Source organism: Moschus berezovskii, chromosome 17 (genome assembly GCF_049115385.1).
Source record: "Moschus berezovskii isolate FMDL1 chromosome 17, NW_MosBer_1.0, whole genome shotgun sequence".
NCBI lineage: Eukaryota > Metazoa > Chordata > Mammalia > Artiodactyla > Moschidae > Moschus > Moschus berezovskii.
In genome coordinates this window covers 46173875-46194498 of record NC_142476.1, presented here as the reverse complement: position 1 = coordinate 46194498, position 20624 = coordinate 46173875, and the positions used below count along the sequence as shown (strand labels likewise).

Below are 20624 nucleotides of genomic sequence, written 5' to 3'. Positions count from 1 at the left end.
ACCCTCTTTTCCTTAGAAAATCTGGGTGAATTCACCCAGTCCTGACTTTCCTCCCAGGGCAGCTGTGAGAACCCAAAAACTAGATCTGGAGCCTCACCAAGTGCCGAGGGCCACCAGGTGCCCAGGTTATGGTCCCCCTGAGTCTTGTACCCTCTGCCCCAGCCCAGCCCATACATGCCATCTGCCACGCCCACTCTTGTGGCAGAGGGCTCGACACAGGGGCTATGCTGAGCTGAGTTGCCACTTCCTCCATGCGGGGTCTGCGGGATGGAGCAGAGAGGGTCCAGCCAGCCTGGGCCAGGGGCCAGGGATCCCTCAGGCACCAACTCGCTTCTGTTCCCTGAACTGCATGGGTCAAAATGCCCCGTTTGGGCCAGAGTCAGCCTGCCGGCAGCACCTCCATCTCTCTAAGCTCAAGCAAAGCCTCGTTTGGCCGCGAGCCCACGAGGCCTTGTTCAAAGGCCGCATGCAGGGCGGGCTCTGGGTGCTTTATTTCCTGACCACTTCGATTTCACCCCGATGAAACATAAAAGCAGTTACTGAGCAAGAAGCCATGAGTACGTTTTATGAAGCTATAATATCTTCCATTAAAGAAAAAAGATGAAAGCGAGAGAGAGAAGGAAAGAAAAGAAGGAAAAAAGGAGCAAGAAAGGGAGAGAGATGGATTCCCACATCTCAGGGGCGGCCTCCTGGTGGAGCCCAGTTCATCCTGCGTGGAGACGTCCCCACATTAGGATGAGCCCGGGGGTGGGGGGGTGAGTGCTAACACCTTCTTCCAGCTGCCCCACTGGTCTCATCTGGTGACCCAGCTCACCTGCAGGGCCACCCTCAGGGCTGCAGGGCCTGGTCCAAGGAGGGGCCACGCTTCCAGACAGACTGAAGACGAAGATGGGGGAAGGGGAGAGGCACATGGGTTGCGGAAGAGCTGATCATTTGCCAGATGGAGTTCAAGTCACTTTGAGGGGGGGAGAGGGGGAGGGGCATTTATAACCGTGACAATGCTGTCGCTGCAGAGTGAGTGGAGGGAAGGAGGAGAGTACCCAGGCCGGCTTGTCCTGACCAGCCCCGCTTTGGTGGGGGGTGTGGATGTACCATGAGAGGTGAAGAGGTGGTGGGAGGTGGGGTCACAGAGCTTCCCGGGTGCATCAGGATGCCCTGTGGAGGTCTAACCTGGAGCTGATGGGGTTCAATTGTCCGTGATCCATGGGGCACTTGCTGCGGGCCAGGAATGTGTTCTGTGTTTCATTTACAGGGAATTCTTACAACAGCCCTGAGCAGTCCACACCATCCTCAGCCCCGTTTTACTGATGAGGAAACCGGGATTCAGAGAAATGAGATAAACTGGCTGGCGTCAAGGAGCTAATGACCCCATCCCTCTATTTTAAGGGGTTCAAATGAACACCATCCCAAACCTCTGTCCACTCAGTGCTCTGTGGTGACCTCTGGGCCACACAGGTGACCAGGGGGCACGTACTGCATGCCCCCCTGCCTGACACCCCCACCCACCTCACCCCAGCTTTGCCACTTCAGGGAAGCGATGAGATTGGAAGACCCTTCCTGGGGAGCTGGAGGCAGTGGGCTCAGAGAGAGACCCTCACATCCACAGTCAGGTCTGTGCCAATGGACAGAGCTACGCTCTGAGGCCCCGAGGGTGTGGTGTCGGGACACAGCCCTGGCCCCACGAACTGCCCCAGTCCCAGGCCAAGAGGGGAGGCCTGGGCCCACAGCCTCCTCCCCCTGCCTACGGGCGGTGACTGCAGTGCTGCCCAGATGCCCTTGGGGGCCCGAAGGCCTTGTTCAGAGGAGAAGAGGCCCCAGGGGCTCTGGTGAGAGCCACATGAGGTGGGAAGTATCCCTCTAAAGGAAGTCAGGGCTCCCCCGGGACATGCTGGGGTCCAGGATTGTATCTGGTGCTGTGAGCAAAGGGCCTTCTCTGAGGCCCTGTCTGAACACCTGTGAAGCTTCAGAGATCTGGTTCACCTGGGGGACCACGGGCCACTGCCCCTGCCCCTTACCAGCAGCCGCCCTGGGAGTCCCCTCCTCCTGGCAGAAGGAATGCCCTCCTCACAGGCTCCTTCCTCTGCTTCCTCCGCAGTTCTGCTAACAGGATGGGGTGGACAGAAATTGACCATGCTGAGGGGGAAAGGCCAACAGGGGGCCCACAATCCAACAAGGGGACTAAGAGCTTCAGTTCGACCCCTGAGGTCTTGCCAGGCAGGTGGGGACGTGGTTCTCATGGGCATTTTTCAGGGGACCCCGGGCTCGAGCAAGAATGGGGGCCTCCCCCATCCTGGAAGGCAGTCAGTCCTGTGGTGGAGCTTCCCTCCTCTCCAGGGCTGGGGAGGGTTTGGGGGCCGGGCAGCCTGCAGTGAGCCCCCTCGGTGAGCTGGCTTCACCCCATCACCCCGCACTCCTCTGTGATGACTGCTCCCACTGTTTCTGCAGTGACTGGGGTGGCAAAGCTCAAGGTCAGACAGGAAGCAGCAAAGTTGGGGGTGAAGGCAGGTGCCCCCTTCCCTGGCTGCATGACCTGGGACCAGGTGCTCAAAGCTGTCTCTGCTCACAGACTTAGAGAACTGAACTCATGGTTGCTGGGGGTGGGGGAGGGGAGAATGGGGGAAGGGAGTTTGGGATTGATATGTCCACACTGCTGTATTTAAAATGCTATATTTAAAAAACCAACAAGGACCTACTGTATAGCACAGGGAACTCTGCTCAGTGTTATGTGGCAGCCTGGATGGGAGGGGAGATTGGGGGAGAATGGATACATGTATATGTGTGGCTGAGATCCTTCGCTGTCCACCTGAAACTATCACAACATTGTTAATTGGCTATACCCCAGTACTTTGGCCACCTGATGTGAAGAGCTGACTCCCTGGAAAAGACCCTGATGCTGGGAAAGATTGAGAGCAGGAGGAGAAGGGGTGACAGAGGAGGAGATGGTTGGATGGCATCACCGACTCAACAGACATGAGTGGGAGAAGGGGAAGGACAGGAAGCCTGGTGTGCTGAAATCCAAGGGGCTGCAAAAAGTCAGACATGACTGAGTGATTGGACAACAACAATGCAAAATAAAAAGTTAAAAAAAGCTGTTTTTAGTGCCTCCCAATAAGAAGGGTGACAGTGGCACCCCAGGGAGACAGCGACGGGTGCCCTAGAGCTGGTCTCCTGGGGGACAGTAGGCTGTGGTGAGGGTCAAGCGCACTGCCCAGTGGGAAGTCAGTCCCCGGGCCCTGGCTGTGTGCTCCCAGAGTCCCATGCTTAGGGTTGCCAGGGCAAAGCTAGAACCCCACTCCTGCTTACAGCCCACATGACCTAGAACTGGGAACCCGAATGCCTGCCATTCTTAGGGGTCCAGGAGCCCACAATCCCAAGGTTCCCCCCAAACCCCAGGGTCCCTGTATTTGCACAGCAGCGCCCAGAATCCTGCAGGCCTTGGTGTGAGCTGCCAACGAGGTCAGGGAGCAGCCCCCGCTGTCTCCGCCCCGGTGAGCTGGTCTCGACAGCCGCACAGCCCCGAATGAGCGGCGGTGGCAGACACACAGGGACACACCCCCTGCTTCATTTGAGCAGGAAAACATTCATTAACCATTTTAGAAGACAAGGGCAAAAAGAAAAACACTCATTAGAAGCAGAAATAGTTTCCAAATGAGCCACACAGAACCTGCTGGCAAGGCTGGCCTGCAGTGGGGGCCTGGCCTCCTGCGGGAGCAGGCAGGGGGAGGAGAGCACAGAAGAGGGCATGTGGGACCCAGGAGGGGGACACAGGAGGAGGCAGGCAGGCCGCAGCCTAAGCACTGGAAGATTCCCAAACAGGAGAGGTCACAGTGGCAGAGATGGAGGTTGACTCTCTTTGCTGTCTGGCCCAGCCAGCAGGTGGGGGCCACACCTCCGTGGCCCCAGCAAGACTCAAGGCCTGGGCAGCTGCAGCGATAACCACGTTCAAGGCCACAGGAGGCAGAGCAAGAAGGAACGGGGAGGCCTGATGCCAGCCCGGCTCCATCGCTGACCAGCTGGGTGACTCTGGGTCTCACCTTGACCTCTCTGGGCCTCAGCATCTATCCAGGAAATGCGGCGGCTGAGCTAGGGGCAGCCTATGAGGGCCTCACCAGCTGGGACACGTGGAGCCCTCAGTGGTGCTGGTGATGTGAGGAGCGGAGGTGGGGCTGGCCGGGAGCAGGGCCTTCTCGAGGTCCCAGGGCAACTCCCCCAAAGGCCCTGGAGAAGTGGCCTGAGCTTGGGTCCTCTGGGGGTCTCAAGACACTGCCCATGCAGGTGACCATGTGGTTCCCGCAGAGCACGGCAACGACCTTACACGCCTCCACTCCAGGGGAGGACTCTGGTTCCTCAGTGTCTCTCGGCTCACATCCTCATAAAATATTTATCAGCAATGGAGAGAGAGAGAGAAAGGGGTGTCACACCCTCCCTAAAGCCAGGTCACAGGGAAACTGAGTGCTGCAACTCCTACCCTTCCCTCTTTCCTCCTGCTCCTTGACAGTCTGCTTTTAGCTGGGGCAGCCACCTCCATGCAGGCTCTGACATGCTGGCCCCTCCCCTGTCCTGGCAGCAGAGGGTGGTAACAGGGAGGACATGCTGGCCCCCTCTTGATCTGTGCTGGGCACTCGGGGCAGATGGAGGAGGCAGGTGGCTCCCTCAGGAAGATGACAGTCTGGCTGGAGAGGAAAACCAGGCCTGTGTGGGTGGGGTTCCCATAGTGCTGAGAGGCCTTGGAATTAGCCATGTCACTTTGAGGCTCTCAGAGGCAGGAGTGGGCTCGCAGAGGCTGCCTAGCAGGAGACGGCCCCTCAGCCAGCACGGCAGCTGCTAGACGGGTAGGGCTGCTCCCAGAGGAAACTCTCCTTTATCCAGAAGCCCTCCTTCCTTGTCCTCCAAGCCCCTTTCCTTTCAGGGGGGCCCTTACCCCTGCCAGCTTGCCCGCCTAGGCAGTGCAGCATGAGGGGCATGGCAGCTTATGGCGCTCTTGGCCAGCAGCATGTCACGGGTCCCCTAAGGGACCCGCTGACTTCTTTGTTGCCGTGTTGGCACCAAGCTCCTCCTTTCTCAGCTCTTATCCCGTCAGTGCCCTGACACCTTTACTCTCACCCAAGCCTTTTCCTTGGTAATTGGTGTCAGAGGCAACCTTGGGCCGATTTCCATCTGAGCCAGTGTCTCATGGCTTCTTTCCTATTTAATAGCAGAGAAATTAAACCTGGCCACGCATCATTATCCTGGTGGTGTAATTAGCATCAGAACAACTGCCCTGAGCTGGGCAACTGCCACACTCGCTCTAGGGCTCCATGCAGGCCCTGTACTGTGCCTATTGCTTTGGTTTTTGCTCCTTAACCTCTTCCCACCTGGGACTGACCAGGCACAGGAACCCCTCACCACAACCATGTACATCCTCACTTTGTCACCTGCTCACAGAAACAAGAACGATGCTTGAGGATGCAGAGGAGAAGGTGAAGAGACAATTCCCCAGGGACAAGGAGAGAAAGGCTCAGATCAGCCCTGGAGAAACCAGATCATGTGATCCTGGCCTTTGGGGAGAGTCAGGTTCCCCTGCAGCTGAAAGGTAGCAAAGACCAGATGCATGTGGGTCACCCCAGGTACATTACCAGCACACAGTGGCCAGGACCAGAGCACCATGGAGGGGAGGGCTGAGACAGAGGAGCAGGCTCCCTCCTACTTCTTTCATGGCCCCAGGAGAAAAGCGAGGGCAGCCCAGTCTAACAGTGAGCCCGCTCCAAGGGCCTGAGGGACTGGAATCCGATTTGGGAAGCAACTGGCTCAGACTTCATGGCTGCCTGGAGATGTCTGAGATCACGGATGGAGAGGGAAGGAGATCCACCAAAATTTAAAAGCCATCGAAGCCTGAGGGAATGGAGACAGGGGTGCAAGAGAAGGCCCTGGAGGAGAGGGAGCAGCCTGGGAGAGCAGACAGCTGGGGCTGCCGGACGGGCTGGCTGGCAGGAAGTTGGCTCTGGGGATGCTGCGCTAACAGGAGGTCAGTGTCAGTCTGGGCAGAGGAAAGAGGTACTCTGATGGGGCCTGAAAGGTACTCTGGGGTCTAAAAGTGGAAAACACCAACATGGGACCTGGGACGTTGGAGACCCAGGAATGAGATCACCAGGCTGTATGGGGTAAGAGTGATTCTCTGGCAGCCATAGTGCAACCCTGGGGACAAAGTACATTCCAATTCCAGCAGATCTCTGCTCTCAAGGAGGAACCACACCCCACCCCTGAAGCTGCATAGAAGACCCTTTGCAAGATGGAGAAATGCCTTGGGTCCATTCTTAATTACAAGACCTGGAAAGGATCACCCCAGGACCACACTGAAGGTCCCTTTCACAAGGACACAGGGCTGAGCAATTAGAGAGGCAGGTGTTACTATGCCAACCTCCAAGGGGGACAGACCCCGGGAAGCTGACCCTGGTCAAGGTGTTGAGGAAGTTGTGTCTGCAGATGAGCACCTCCTCCCTTGGACAGCCTCAGGTGCTACCCATTAATGAACGTATTGAACCACAGACAGTTATTTCTGGGGACTAAAGAGAACAGAAGTGTTTGAAGGCAAGGGGCTTGATTGGTGGAAGTAAGGCAGATCTGATGGGCAGAGGGCTGCGTCTAGGTGTGGATTCTGAGGCTGCTCTGTGCCCAGCAGACATCTTCCAGGCCACCTTCCCTGGAACTAGCTGCCCTTCTGCACTCCATGGTGTGTGCAACTCTCTTCTTTCAGAACACGTGCCATGAGCAGTGGGGGGCTTGCTTTCCCATCTGCTGGACACCTTCCAAGTGCATCCTCCAGGTCGGGGAGATCCCCAAACCCCTGGGACCCAGGCTAACTTGAACCAAAGTGGATACAGAAAGTAAGACCTATGGAGGGAAAGGCCAGAGGCAGCAATTCCTGGGCAGAGGCAGTAGCAAGAAGTTGTGGTGATGCAGACAGGGCCCCCCAAGGAATGGGTTCTACAGAGAGCGGCTGAAAATCACAGGACAGGGTTTGCAAAGGACCCAGGTCCAGGCTGACTGGGTGGATCCCTCAGACCCTCCCACTCACACAGCAACACCTTCTACTAGGCAAGATCATCAACACAACCAATCGGCCAGAGGCTGGGTGGCCTCAGGACTGTGCATTAGCACCATGGACAGAGGATCCAGGAGCCAGGCTTCCCTTGGAGCTTCCAGATGGCTCCTCCACTCCTCTCTCCACACTGCTCTACAGCAGACATCACAAATCGATTACAGAGCCCCTTTCCCGAGAGCCAGGGGCTCCTGCTCTGCCAAAAACCATCCCAATCAACCCGACAGCCAAAGGTGTGACTCTGGAAGCCGATTTTACATGCGTGCCAACGACAATGAATCCACGTGAGAAAACAAATATGTGGTTTTCAGCCAAAAGGCTTTTCTCAGTCAGGGGCACGGTGCCCAGCCTTCCCTGTCCTCACTCGAAGGAAACGGAGGTACCCTGGAAGCACCTGGTGGGATTTTATCCTCACGAGGCAGGCAAGGATTCTCCCCGCCAGTTTCTCCTTTTCCTGGTACCTGACACTGCACTGGGCCAACTGCACAGCTGGCCTCAGTACCACATGTCAACATCACTAAGGAAAGCTGACCAGGGCACCTGGGCCTGAGGCCGCCGCACACAGGAGCCCCGCCCGACTCAGCCCCCTCCGCAGACCCTTCCCCAGTACCAGAGACGGAAGAAGAATCCAGTCCCAGCCACCTACCTGAAGGAGCCAGTAGCACCTCCGGTGGAAGGTGGGGATGATGGAGGAATGGACATAGCAGCCGTACAAGCACTAGGGAGAGAGGAAAAACGAGAATTCAGTTGGAAAGAGGGAAAGGAGGAACAGGGAACAGAGAAGGAGTGAGAAAGGGCCACACACACTGCCACCACCCCAGGGAGACCGAGGGGTGGGTGCCTCCATGTTTGGCTCTAGGACCAAGGCTAAGGTCTGGGATACACCTAAGAAGCATAGTTGGGGCACCCAGTGGGCAAACCCAGATGGACAGCTGGTGTGCTCACCCTTATGGGGCCATGGGGACATGTGGGAACCCAGACAAGCTAGGGGCCAGGAGAATGCATATATGTGTATATTATGCCCATCACTTTAGGGCAGTTACCCTGGGACTTATCCTGAAGCTCATGCAGAGAGTCTGGGTTAAGACCCTTTGGTGGTCGGGGAGGGACTGGACAGACACACATTCCAGACCTTTCCTGGCCAAGAAGAGTCCTCCCTGGCAGCCCTGGCTGGGAGGGGCTTGAAGGCTGGGAGCTGGGGAGAGCCAGCACTCCCTCAGACTAACCTCTGGAGCCTGAGACCTCTTGCGTACACCCCCTACTTTCTGGTTTTTATTTAGTTTTCTATTCATACATGTGCTTGATACAAGTATCAACTTGCATCTTTTGCAGATGGATCTGGTTTTAGAAAACAGCTCGAACCAGGATGGAGAAGGTGGGTGAGGATTCAAGTTCAGGAACAGCATAGAGAGGGTACATGAGGAGGGACAGCTCTCATGGAACTTGTCTCTTAGGCCCAGGTGAGCTGACCAGAACTGGGGGAGGGGCACAAGTCAGGGCAGTACATCATGTAGTGGGTGCTGTGGGGGCCTGCCTGCTGGTAGGGGTGAGAAAAAAGGAGCTAATGAGAACAGTCAGATCCCTCCTGAAATTGAACTCTCAAAGTCTGAGCAGGAGGAAATCGGTGTTTTCTTTTGGAGCCTCCAATTCCAAATTAGAATGAACTCCTTCTATTTTCTTTGGAGTTCCCCTAGCTTCCCAAAACACAGGTTCCAGAAGGGGCAGAAAGAGAAGGTAGGCCACAGAGCCTCAGAGGACGAAGGACAGGAAGGTCTTCCCCTCCTCTCTCACCGAAGTCCCCCAACACCCACACCAACTCTGCAGAGAGCGAGGGCCGGCAGCTCTGCGTTTACAGCTTTCATCAGTTATTTTTCACACCCTCAAAAAGACCAAGTGCAATTTGGTTCGACTAGGAGTCCATTTGAGCCCTGCCTGTCTGATTAGCAGAGCTGAAAGAGAAATCATTTTGGACTATGGGACTCTGGCTGCAAGAAAATCAGATTTCCAATATGTTAGAACTTTTACAGATTGCTGTCAGCTGGGACTTAAGCCCTGTACAAACCAAACAAACAAAGCGGAAATTAATTTAAACGATTCCCTTGCAATTCTTGCCCACAAAATGTGTATTTATTATTAAGAAGGCAATATTCTTTTCTGACTTTTCTGGTTTTCAATAAACTGTGTTTCTTTCTTTTAAAAAAAAAACTATTATTTTGATAGCTCATTCCTTCCTGCCAAAGAAGCCTCGTGTCTGGACAGTTTCTATGAGCGTTTGGTTGCAGTGGAGGAGCAAGCCACCTGCAACTTACATCAGCCCCTTCATTTGGATGCTGCGTGTCCTTGTGGGCAGTTTCATTGCTTTCAGTGAGGTCATGAGCCGGATGGAGGGAGACATAAACTGTTGGGAGAAGTCTCTGCCTCCCTTTGAAATGAAAGCCTTTTTCTGCACTGTTCATCCTCGAGAATTTGCAACGACTGCCCCCCATTCACCTGTCTCTTTCTCTTTCCACCGCTTCTCTTTGAACTTGAAAAGAACATGGCTGTTTGCAGCACCATCTGCCCCTCCATTAACTGCATTCTGTCTGGATTGGCCTGCAGCATCCTTGCACCAAGTGCTAGGTAATCACCGAAAGTTTACCAAACACCTACCGTGTTTCCCTCCCACGAGAGCACGGCCCCTCTCCCCAGCCAGCCCAGCACAGCACCCCACTCTTGGGCACCCTCCCCTACCCTGAGCCATCCAGAACCATCCAATAAACAGAGTGATGTTAAAAAGAAAAATCGCCGTTTCTACATCAAGGCTCATGCATTTTAATCAGAGGAACCCTCGGGGCCTCTCTCAGAACCTACTTAGTCTATTTTTAGATGTTACTGCAACTACCCTGGTGATCTGATGTCTCTGGTCTCCTCAGATGAGAAGCACAATCTTAGAAAGGTGGGAGAGAGGCACCCTGGACGAGAGCAGCTGCATCAAATGGCATTGAGGGAGGAAGCTCCCCAGGGAGCCCCAAGGACTCAAGAAGCCTGAAGGCATCAGACAGTCCTGCCGGACAGTGTTGCCCTTCCTAGCACACCAGTTACTCCATAGCTGACTTGTCTATCTGTATTTCCTGGAAGGGAGCTCCTGGCAGGCAGGACTTTTCTATGAAGGTGGCCCATAGTTCCCCCAAACAGTACCCTCGGAACACTGGTCTCGACAGCCTGGTGCAGGGCAAGACCCAGAGACAATACATGTTTAATTTCTGCTTGTGAGGACTTCCCTGGCAGTCCAGTGGTTAAGACTCTGAGTTCACAATGCAGGGGGCCCGGGTTCGAACCCTGGTCAGAGAACTAGATTCTGCATGCCACACCTGAAAGACCTCACATGTTGCAACTAAGATTTGGTACACCCAAATAAGTACTATTAAAAGAGCGGGGGCGCGAAGCTTGTGTTCAAGGAAAACTGTCCAAAAATGGACAGCTGTCTGGAGGGAGGCTTCCAGTGCCTGGTTTTAGTGAACTAGGGCCAGCAAGGGATGGATTTCAGAGCAAGGCATCCTTCTCATGGAGGGAGACCTGCCGTCCACCTGCTGGGAGGGCTGTCATCCAGCCCACCTGCGAAGTGGGCACCGTCCTCTTTCTGTCTCCTGGGCAGCTGTGAGGGCTGATTTCACATTTCTACTGGAGATTCTGAAGAGCTTGTAAGACCCCCAAGAGAAGACACACAGAAAGCAGAAAGTTGCCGAGCTCTGGATCTGGGCTGGCAGTAGAAATCTCCATGTCCTCAGCACAGGAACGGTGTGGGATGCCCAGGAGTGGGGTCCATCCACTCAAGCTGGTTTTGGCAGCACAGAGCCATGCCTGCTGGCTCTGGTAGGTGGAGCAGACAAGGCGTGAATTCACAGATTCTCTTACCAGTGGTACGTGCCATGCCAGGCTGCCTCACTGCGTGCCTATACACCTCGCAACTTCAAACCACCCAGGGCCCCATCCTGGTCCAGGCTCCCTGGCCAGTTCCCAGGGTCACCATCATCCTCACGCTGCAGCCTTCCTGTCTGTTTTCAGTCCACATGACAGAGTCATCCCCAAGCCAATCATGGATTAATTGCACACAGCATATCAAATCCATTACTTTAACCACTAATCAAAAAAGCCATAGAGTTTTTCTGTAGTCATCTGTGTTGTACCAGCTCCCAGTGCTTTTTGATCAGGCTCTGGGGGTCCCCTGGGGGCAGTCCCTGGGTTGAGTTTTGCATTTGGAGGCTGTGACATGATGGGGGGGGAGAGTTCCATCCGGGGCTGGCGGGTGCTGCTGACTGTGTGTGTCTATGTGTGCGTGTGAACGCAGCGATGGGTGCACCCGCTTGTGGGGGTGTTTGCAGGAAAGGACACACTGGGCCCATTGTTGATGTGCATCACATAAAACAAGGAAAGAAAAAGAGAAAACAACTAGCTATTTATAGGAAATGCAAGTGAACATCACCCTTTAGATGAAAGTAACGTTCAAATTAGTTATATTCGAAAAATCAAGGTATAACAGCTTCCCTTTCACATGACAGTTGAGCAAGGAAGAGTTTTTTTCTTAAATATTCAAAATTGCTTGTGTGACAATATAGGCTGTTTTTTCTTTTTAAATAAAGAGGAAAGATACAATTACAGGGGAAACCAATAAAAGACAAGAGCTCCCTTCATTTTGAAATATATGTTTTGGAAAGGGATGTTTCTGAAGGCAGTGTCAGCCTCGAATCTCCTCAAAGAGATATTTTTTTTTCTCAACAGACTCAGCTGCCGGGGGTCCCCCAGGTGCCAGAGGGTCCATCAGGGCTCGACATCCAGTGCCATCGGTGGACCAAGAAGGGAACGTCTCAGGTGGTGAGATATTTATTGGTGGGCATGGGGACTGGAGGGTGGGCCCCCTTCCCGTCCAGCTCTTAAAGCCTGCTTCTCCGTCTCTGTCTCCAACTGTTTCTCTCCAACAGGAGCTCAGCCCCTCCCACCCTCTAAGGTTTCTTCCACTCTTGGCTTCTGCTCTAGAAAATGGCTGACTCGCTGTTCACAAGCCAACCCAGTGCTTCCCATTTCCACGTGTTCCCTTGTACAATCCCACACCCCAGGGTGGGTTCTGTCCTCTCCTGTGCAAACTCCATCCCTCCTGAGTTCATCTCAGGTCCCCTCTCCTCCACAGAGACTCTCCTGACACAGCCAGTGGGAGGAATCCCTGGAAATGACCCCTCTGGAGGCAGGGGGCAGCAGGGAAGGTGGGCTGTGCCTCAGGGTAGTAGATACCTCCTCTGCCATCCAATGTTCCCATCAGCAGCTCACATATCACAGGGATTGGCAGACTTTTGGCAAAGGGCCGGAAGTAGATATCCTCAGCCTTGTGAGTCAGGTGGTCTCCGCTATCGCTGCTCAGCTATATTCTGGGGGGCAAAAGCAGCTTAGACAACAGGTAATGAATGTGTTCCCACTGGACACTGGAATTTGAATTTTTATGGACACTGGAATTTGAATTTTGCATAATTTTCACCTGTCATGAATATCATTCTTCTTTGGATTTTTTCCCCAACCGTTAAAAAAAAAAATGTAAAGACCACTCTTTAACATCAGAGTGCACCGACCACGCAAAGAGGTGCGGCCGAGAGGAGCTACCCCACACCTGAGGCCAGGGCCGGCTGCCGAGAGGAGCTACCCCACGTCCAGTAGGCAGTGGCTGTGCGGGCGCAGGAGGGCTGAGAGGAGCTACTCCACATTCAAGGTCAGGAGGGGCGGCCTTGAGGAGATACCCCTCGTCCAAGGTAAGGTGCAGTGGCTGTGCTTTCTTGGAGCAGCAGTGAAGAGATATCCCACGCCCAAGGTAAGAGAAACCCAAATAAGACAGTAGGTATTGCGAGGGGGCATCAGAGGGCAGACACACTGAAATCATAATCACAGGAAATTAGTCGATCTGATCACAACTAAATGTGGTCCACTGGAGAAGGGAATGGCAAACCACTTCAATATACTTGCCTTGAGAACCCCATGAACAGTATCAAAGGGCAAAATGATAGGATACTGAATGAGGAATTCCCCAGGTCGGTAGGTGCCCAGTATGCTACTGGAGCTCAGTGGAGAAATAATTCTAGAAGGAATGAAGGGATGGAGCAAAAGCAAAACCAATACCCAGGTGTGGATGTGACTGGTGATAGAAGCAAATTCCAGTCCTGTAAAGAGCAATATTGCATAGGAACCTGGAATGTTAGGTCCATGAATCAAGGCAAATTGGAAGTGGTCAAACAGGAGATGGCAAAAGTGAACATAGACATTCTAGGAATCAGTGAACTAAAATGGACTGGAATGGGTGAATTTAACTCAGATGACCATTATATTTACTACTGTGGGCAGGAATCCCTTAGAAGAAATGGAGTAGCCATCATGGTCAACAAAAGAGTCCGAAATGCAGTACTTGGATGCAATCTTAAAAATGACAGAATGATTTCTGTTCATTTCCAAGGCAAACCATTCAATATTACAGTAATCCAGGCCTATGCCCCAACCAGTAATGCTGAAGAAGCCGAAGTTGAATGGTTCTATGAAGACCTACAAGACCTTTTAGAACGAACACCCAAAAAAGATGTCCTTTTCATTATAGGGGACTGGAATGCAAAAGTAGGAAGTCAAGAAACACTTGGAGTAACGGGCAAATTTGGCCTTGGAGCACGGAATGAAGCAGGGCAAAGGCTAATAGAGTTTTGTCAAGAGAACGCACTGGTCATAGCAAACACCCTCTTCCAACAACACAAGAGAAGACTCTATACATGGACATCACCAGATGGTCAACACCAAAATCAGATTGATTATATTCTTTGCAGCCAAAGATGGAGAAGCTCTATACAGTTAGCAAAAACAAGACCAGGAGCTGACTGTGGCTCAGATCATGAACTCCTTATTGCCAAATTCAGACTTAAATTGAGGAAAGTAGGGAAAACCACTAGACCATCCAGATATGACCTAAATCAAATCCCTTATGATTATACAGTGGAAGTGAGAAATAGATTTAAGGGATTAGATCTGATAGAGTGCCTGATGAACGCTGGACGGAGGTTCGTGACATTGTACAGGAGACAGGGACCAAGACCATCCCCACAGAAAAGAAATGCAAAAAAGCAAAATGGCTGTCTGAAGAGGCCTTACAAATAGCTGTGAAAAGAAGAGAAGCAAAAAGCAAAGGAGAAAAGGAAAGATATAAGCATCTGAATGCAGAATTCCAAAGAATAGCAAGGAGAGATAAGAAAGCCTTCCTCAGTGATCAATGCAAAGAAATAGAAGAAAACAACAGAATAGGAAAAACAAGAGAGCTCTTCAAGAAAATTAGAGATTCCAAGGGAACATTTCATGCAAAGATGGGCTCGATAAAGGACAGAAATGGTATGGACCTAACAGAAGCAGAAGATATTAAGAAGAGGTGGCAGGAAAACACAGAAGAACTGTACAAAAAAGATCTTCACGACCAAGATAGTCACGATAATGTGATCACTGACCTAGAGCCAGACATCTTGGAATGTGAAGTCAAGTGGGCCTTAGAAAGCATCACTACGAATAAAGCTAGTGGAGGTGATCAAATTCCAGTTGAGCTATTTCAAATCTTGAAAGATGATGCTGTGAAAGTGTTGCACTTAATATGCCAGCAGATTTGGAAAACTCAGCAGTGGCCACAGGACTGGAAAAGATCAGTCTTCATTCCAATCCCAAAGAAAGGCAATGCCAAAGAATGCTCAAACTACCGCACAATTGCACTCATCTCACACGCTAGTAAAGTCATGCTCAAAATTCTCCAAGCCAGGCTTCAGCAATATGTGAACCGTGAACTCCCAGATGTTCAAGCAAGTTTTAGAAAAGGCAGAGGAACCAGAGATCAAATTGCCAACATCCGCTGGATCATGGAGAAAGCAAGAGAGTTCCAGAAAACCATCTATTTCTGCTTCATTGACTATGCCAAAGCCTTTGACTGTGTGGATCACAATAAACTGTGGAACATTCTAAAAGAGATGGGAATACCAGACCACCTGACCTGCCTCTTGAGAAACCTGTATGCAGGTCAGGAAGCAACAGTTAGAACTGGACATGGAACAACAGACTGGTTCCAAATAGGAAAAGGAGTATGTCAGGGTTGCATATTGTCACTCTGCTTATTTAACTTATATGCAGAGTACATCATGAGGAACGCTGGGCTGGAAGAAGCACAAGCTGGAATCAAGATTGCCGGGAGAAATATCAATAACCTCAGATATGCAGATGATACCACCCTATGGCAGAAAGTGAAGAGGAACTCAAAAGCCTCTTGATGAAAGTGAAAGAGGAGAATGAAAAGGTTGGCTTGAAGCTCAACATTCAGAAAACAAAGATCATGGCATCTGGTCCCATCACTTCATGGGAAATAGACGGAAAAACAGTGGAGATAGTGTCAGACTTTATTTTTTTGGGCTCCAAAATCACTGCAGATGCTGATTGCAGCCATGAAATTAAAAGACGCTTACTCCTTGGAAGGAAAGTTATGACCAACCTACATAGCATATTAAAAAGCAGAGACATTACTTTGCCAACCAAGGTCCGTCTAGTCAAGGCTATGGTTTTTCCCATGGTCACGTATGGATGTGAGAGTTGGACTATGAAGAAGGCTGATCACCGAAGAATTGATGCTTTTGAACTGTGGTGCTGGAGAAGACTCTTGAGAGTCCCTTGGACTGCAAGGAGATCCAACCAGTCCATTCTAGAGGAGATCAATCCTGGGTGTTCATTGGAGGGACTGATGCTAAAGCTGAAACTGCAATACTTTGGCCACCTTATGCAACGAGTTGACTCACTGAAAAAGACTCTGATGCTGGGAAAGGTTGGGGGCGGGAGAAGGGGACGACAGAGGATGAGATGGCTGGATGGCATCACCGACTCTATGGACCTGAGTTTGTGTGAACTCCAGGAGTTGGTGATGGACAGGGAGGCCTGGCGTGCTGTGATTCATGGGGTCGCAGAGAGTCAGACACGACTGAGCGACTGAACTGAACTGAATCCAACTCTATGCCCCAACCACTGATGCCAAAAAAGCTAAAGTTGACCGGTTCTATGAAGACCTACAAGACCTTCTAGAATTAACACCAAAAAAGATGTCCTCTTCATTATAGGGTATTGGGATGCAAAAGTAGGAAGTTAAGAGATACCTGGAATAACGGGCAAGTTTGGCCTTGGAGTACAAAATGAAGCAGTGCAAAGGCTAACCGAATTTTGTCAAGAGAACGCACTGGTCATAGCAAACATCCTTTCCAACAACCCAAGAGATGACTCTACACGTGGGCATCACCAGATGACCAATACTGAAATCAAATTGATTATGCTTTTTTGCAGCTGAAGATGGAGCTCTATACAGTCAGCAAAAATAAGACCTGGAGCTGACTGTGCCTCAGATCATCAGCTTGGTATTGCAAAATTCAGGCTTATATTTAAGAAAGTAGGGCAAACTACTAGGCCATTCAGGTATGACCTAAATCAAATCCCTATGATTGTACAGTGGAGGTGATGAACAGATTCAAGGGATTAGACCTGGTAGAGTGCCTGAATATCTATGGGTGGAGGTTCATAACATTGTACAGGAGGCAGTGACCAAAACCATACCAAAGAAAAAGAAATGCAAGAAGGCAACGTGGTTGAGGAGGTTCTACAAATAGCTGAGGAAAGAAGAGACGTGAAAGACAAGGGAGAAAGGAAAAGATAAACTCAACTGAATGGAGGGTTCCAGAGAAGAGTAAGGAGAGATAAGAAGCCCGTCTTAAATGAACAATGCAAAAAATAGAGGAAAACAATAGAATTGAAAAGATTTGAGATCTTTTCAAGAAAACTAGAGATATCGAGGGAACATTCATGCAAGGATGGGCATGATAAATGACAGAAATAGTAAGGACCTAAGAGAAGCAGAAACGATTAAGAAGAGGTGGCAAGAATACACAGAAGAAATACACACAAAAAAGGTCTTAGTAACCCAGATAACCATGATGGAAACCTAAAAACAGTCAATTTTCATTTCAATCCCAAAGAAAGGCAATGTCAAAGAATATTGTAACTACTGTACAATTGCACTCATTTCACATGCTAGCAAGGTTATGCTCAAAATCCTTCAAGACAGGCTTCAGCAGTATGTGAACTGAGAACTTCCAGATCTACAAGCTGTATTTCAAAGAGGCAGAGGAACCAGAGATCACATTGCAAACATTTACTGGATCATGGAGACAACAAGGAAATACCAGAAAACCTCTACTTTTGCTTCATTGACTATGCTAAAGCCTTTGAGTGTGTGGATCACAACAAACTGTGGAAAATTCTTAAAGAGATGGGAGTACAATATCACTTTACTCGTCTCCTGAGAAACCTGTATATGGGTCAAGAAGCAACAATTAGAATTGAACATGGAACAAAGGACTTGTTCAAAATTGGGAAAGGAGTACAACAAGGCTGTATATTGTCACCTCTGTTATTTAATTTATGCAGAATACATCATGCAAAATGCCAGGCTGGATGAATTACAAGCTGAAATCAAGATTGCCAGGAGAAACATCAACAATCTCAGATATGCAGATGATACCACTCTACTGGCAGAAAGTGAAGAGGAACTCTTGATGAGGGTGAGAGAGTGAAGAAGCTGGCTTGAAACTCAGTATTCGAAAAACTAAGATCATGGCATCCAGTCCTATCACTTCATGGCAAGTAGAATGGAAAAAGTGCAACCAGTGACAGATTTTCTTTTCTTGTGCTCCAAAATGACTGTAGCCTTGAAATTAAGAGACATTTGCTCCTTGGAAGGAAAGCTATGACAAACCTAGACAGTGTGTTAGAAGGAAGAGACATCATTTTACCAATGAGGATCCAAATAGTCAAAGCTATGACTTTTCTAGTAGTCATGTACGGATGTGAGTTGGACCATAAAGAAGGCTGAGCACTGAAGAATTGATGCTTTCAAATTATGGCACTGGAGAAGACTCTTGAGAGTCCCTTGGACTGCAAGAATATCAAACCAGTCCATCCTAAAGGAAATCAGTCCTGAATATTCACTGGAAGGATTGTTGCTGAAGCTGAAGCTCCAATACTTTGGCCACCTGATGTGAAGAACTGACTCACTGGAAAAGACCCTGATGCTGGAAAAGATTTAAGGCAGGAGAAGAAGGGGACGACAGAGGATAAGATGGTTGGATGGCATCACCAACTTGATGGACATGAGTTTGAGCAGGCTCTGGGAGTTGGTGATGGACAGGGAAGCCCGGAATGCTGCAGTCGCAAAGAGTCAGACATGACTTAGCAACTGAACCACAACAACAACTGAATATATTACACCTCCCCAGCATTGTCCACAGGAAGCTCAGAGGATCTGATTGTCTTTCAAACTGGACTCAGTTGTAGAAGCGTGTTTTGGGGGCCAGAGTGCGACATGCATCACCTAAGTGTGAGATCAACAGACACTCAGGCACCGTGCTTGGCAAGGAGGATGTCCTGGCACGTAACAGGTGTTCGGTGAGAACAAGGCTTCCTCTCCTGGTCGAGCGTCTTCGTTTTATGAACTAAGCAGAATTCAATGAAATGAAGTAAGGGCAGCTGAAAGCAGCCAGAGCAGAACTGGAGAAGTGAAGTTGCTTTTCATCCCCATGACCTTGATCACCTACGAAATTTCTTCTCTGGGCAAGACCTTTGCATTCTGCTCTTTGGGGGCCCCCCTCCAACAGGAGGCAGGGAACCTCCAAAGCCAAGGCCTGCTGTTGACCTCCTCCTCTGGGGAAACTTGAGTCCAGAATCTTATTCTGTGGACCATGGAATGTACATCGCTAGCATCGTGAGATAGACCTCTCTAGAGGAGGGCATCACAGTTAGGAGAATTTGTTCAAATTCAAATTACGTAGAATGAAATAAACTAGAAACTAGAAATTCCAGTTCCTTGGCACTAGGCTCATTTCCAGTGCTCACAGAAGTCAGTGGCTCCCCATCGTCATGGAAAGTTCTACTGGACCCTGAGGTTCCAGGGAACATGAGCAGGGGCCCAGTTCAGAGATGCTCAGTGGGGCCCTCTGGAACCTGGGATCCCTGGACCCGAGATTTGGAGAAGCTATGGTCTGGGGGAAAAAGTGGAGGCTGGGGTGTTGGGGGCAGCTCCACTTTGTGGGGCTGGAATGTTTGATGGTTGGTGCTCACAGTGAGTGAATCCCTGAGTCCCTGTGTTCAACGCAGAAAAGCTCACTCCCCAGCTTCTCCCCCTGCCTCCCATCTCCCCACCAAAGCCTCCTTTAACATAGAGATAATACCTACTGTGTTCCCAGACTAGGGCGTTTGCAGCAAATCTCCATCTCTAATGGTCTTTATGGGGCTTCCCAGCTCAGTTGTAAAGAATCCACCTGCCAATGCATGAGATGTAGGTTTGATCCCTGGTCAGGAAGATCCTCTGGAGAAGGGTATGGCTACCAATTTCAGTATTCTTGCCTGGGATATTCCATGGACAGATGAGGCTGGTGAGCTACACCCATGAGGTCACAAAAGAGCCGGACACAACTGAGAGACTAAAGAAAAACAATCCTCCCTATGAGGGTCCCCCTGCCACCACCTCTGCAAATAATCCTGCACTAGCCCCCAAGCAGCCAGGCCACCAATGGGGGTGGGAGCAAGAGCTGGGTTAGACTTGTGGCCCACATGCCTCCTCAGTGGCCTGGTCTCAGGTCCACCAGTGGCCTTGCCTGTCTCTCCCTGGGGAGATGAATACCTCCACAAGGGAATCAGAGTACAAAGAGATTTTAAGTGCCTGGTTTCTCTTACACTTGGATCTGACGCACACATGACAAAGATGAATAGATTTAAGATGCGTCATGGTAAAGGGGCTTCCCAGGTGACTCAGTGGGTAAAGAATCCACCTGACAATGCAGGAGATGCAGAAGACATGGTTTTGATCCCCGGAAGGGGAAGATCCCCTGGAGGAGGGCATGGCAACCCACTCCGGTATTCTTGCCAGGAGAATCCCATGGAGAGAGGAGCCTGGCAGCGTACAGTCCGTGGGGTCGTAAAGAGTCAGACACGAGTGAAGTGACAGAGCATGCACACACGATATAAAGGTGGCAGAAGGAAAAGTGATAATAGAGGGAAGGGAAATCCACCGAGATGAAGATTTCATCCTGCTCTGAAGCAATGACAGGGCAGAGCCCTTCATCCAGAATATTCCAGGCAGGGCAGATGAATTTTCCAGTTCCAGCGTCTGATATGGTGGTGGCCACACTCGAAAGTCACCTGGGTTGGGCTGGGCCTTGGCTCCCATGTAATAGGAGGGCGTGTAAACCACACTCCATATCGTCTGCTCTGTGCCTGGCCGGCACCCTTGCCTCCAGGACCTTCAGTCTTGTGGTTGAGAGAGAGGATTTGGTTCGTATTAATCTAAGATTAGACTAAATGATTGAATTCGCAGCTGCCTGCAAAAGCACAGGGCCTCAGAACTTGTTAAATAGCGAATTGCTTTAAAATTAGTTTGAGCTAAATGGATTGCAGTCTGATTCAGCCTCCGGGGTTGGGTGACAGG

General features: G+C 50.7%; 1 protein-coding gene across 3 annotated transcripts in view; it reads right to left on the bottom strand.

Moving 5' to 3' along the window:
* Window positions 1-20624, bottom strand: part of CAMTA1 (calmodulin binding transcription activator 1) — a 989569-nt gene that overhangs the window by 282391 nt on the left and 686554 nt on the right. For all 3 annotated transcript variants that reach the window (XM_088845426.1, XM_088845425.1, XM_088845428.1), the window contains one exon: window positions 7725-7796. In XM_088845426.1, the coding sequence (XP_088701552.1) occupies window positions 7725-7796 (72 nt within the window). The remainder of the gene's footprint in view (window positions 1-7724; window positions 7797-20624) is intronic.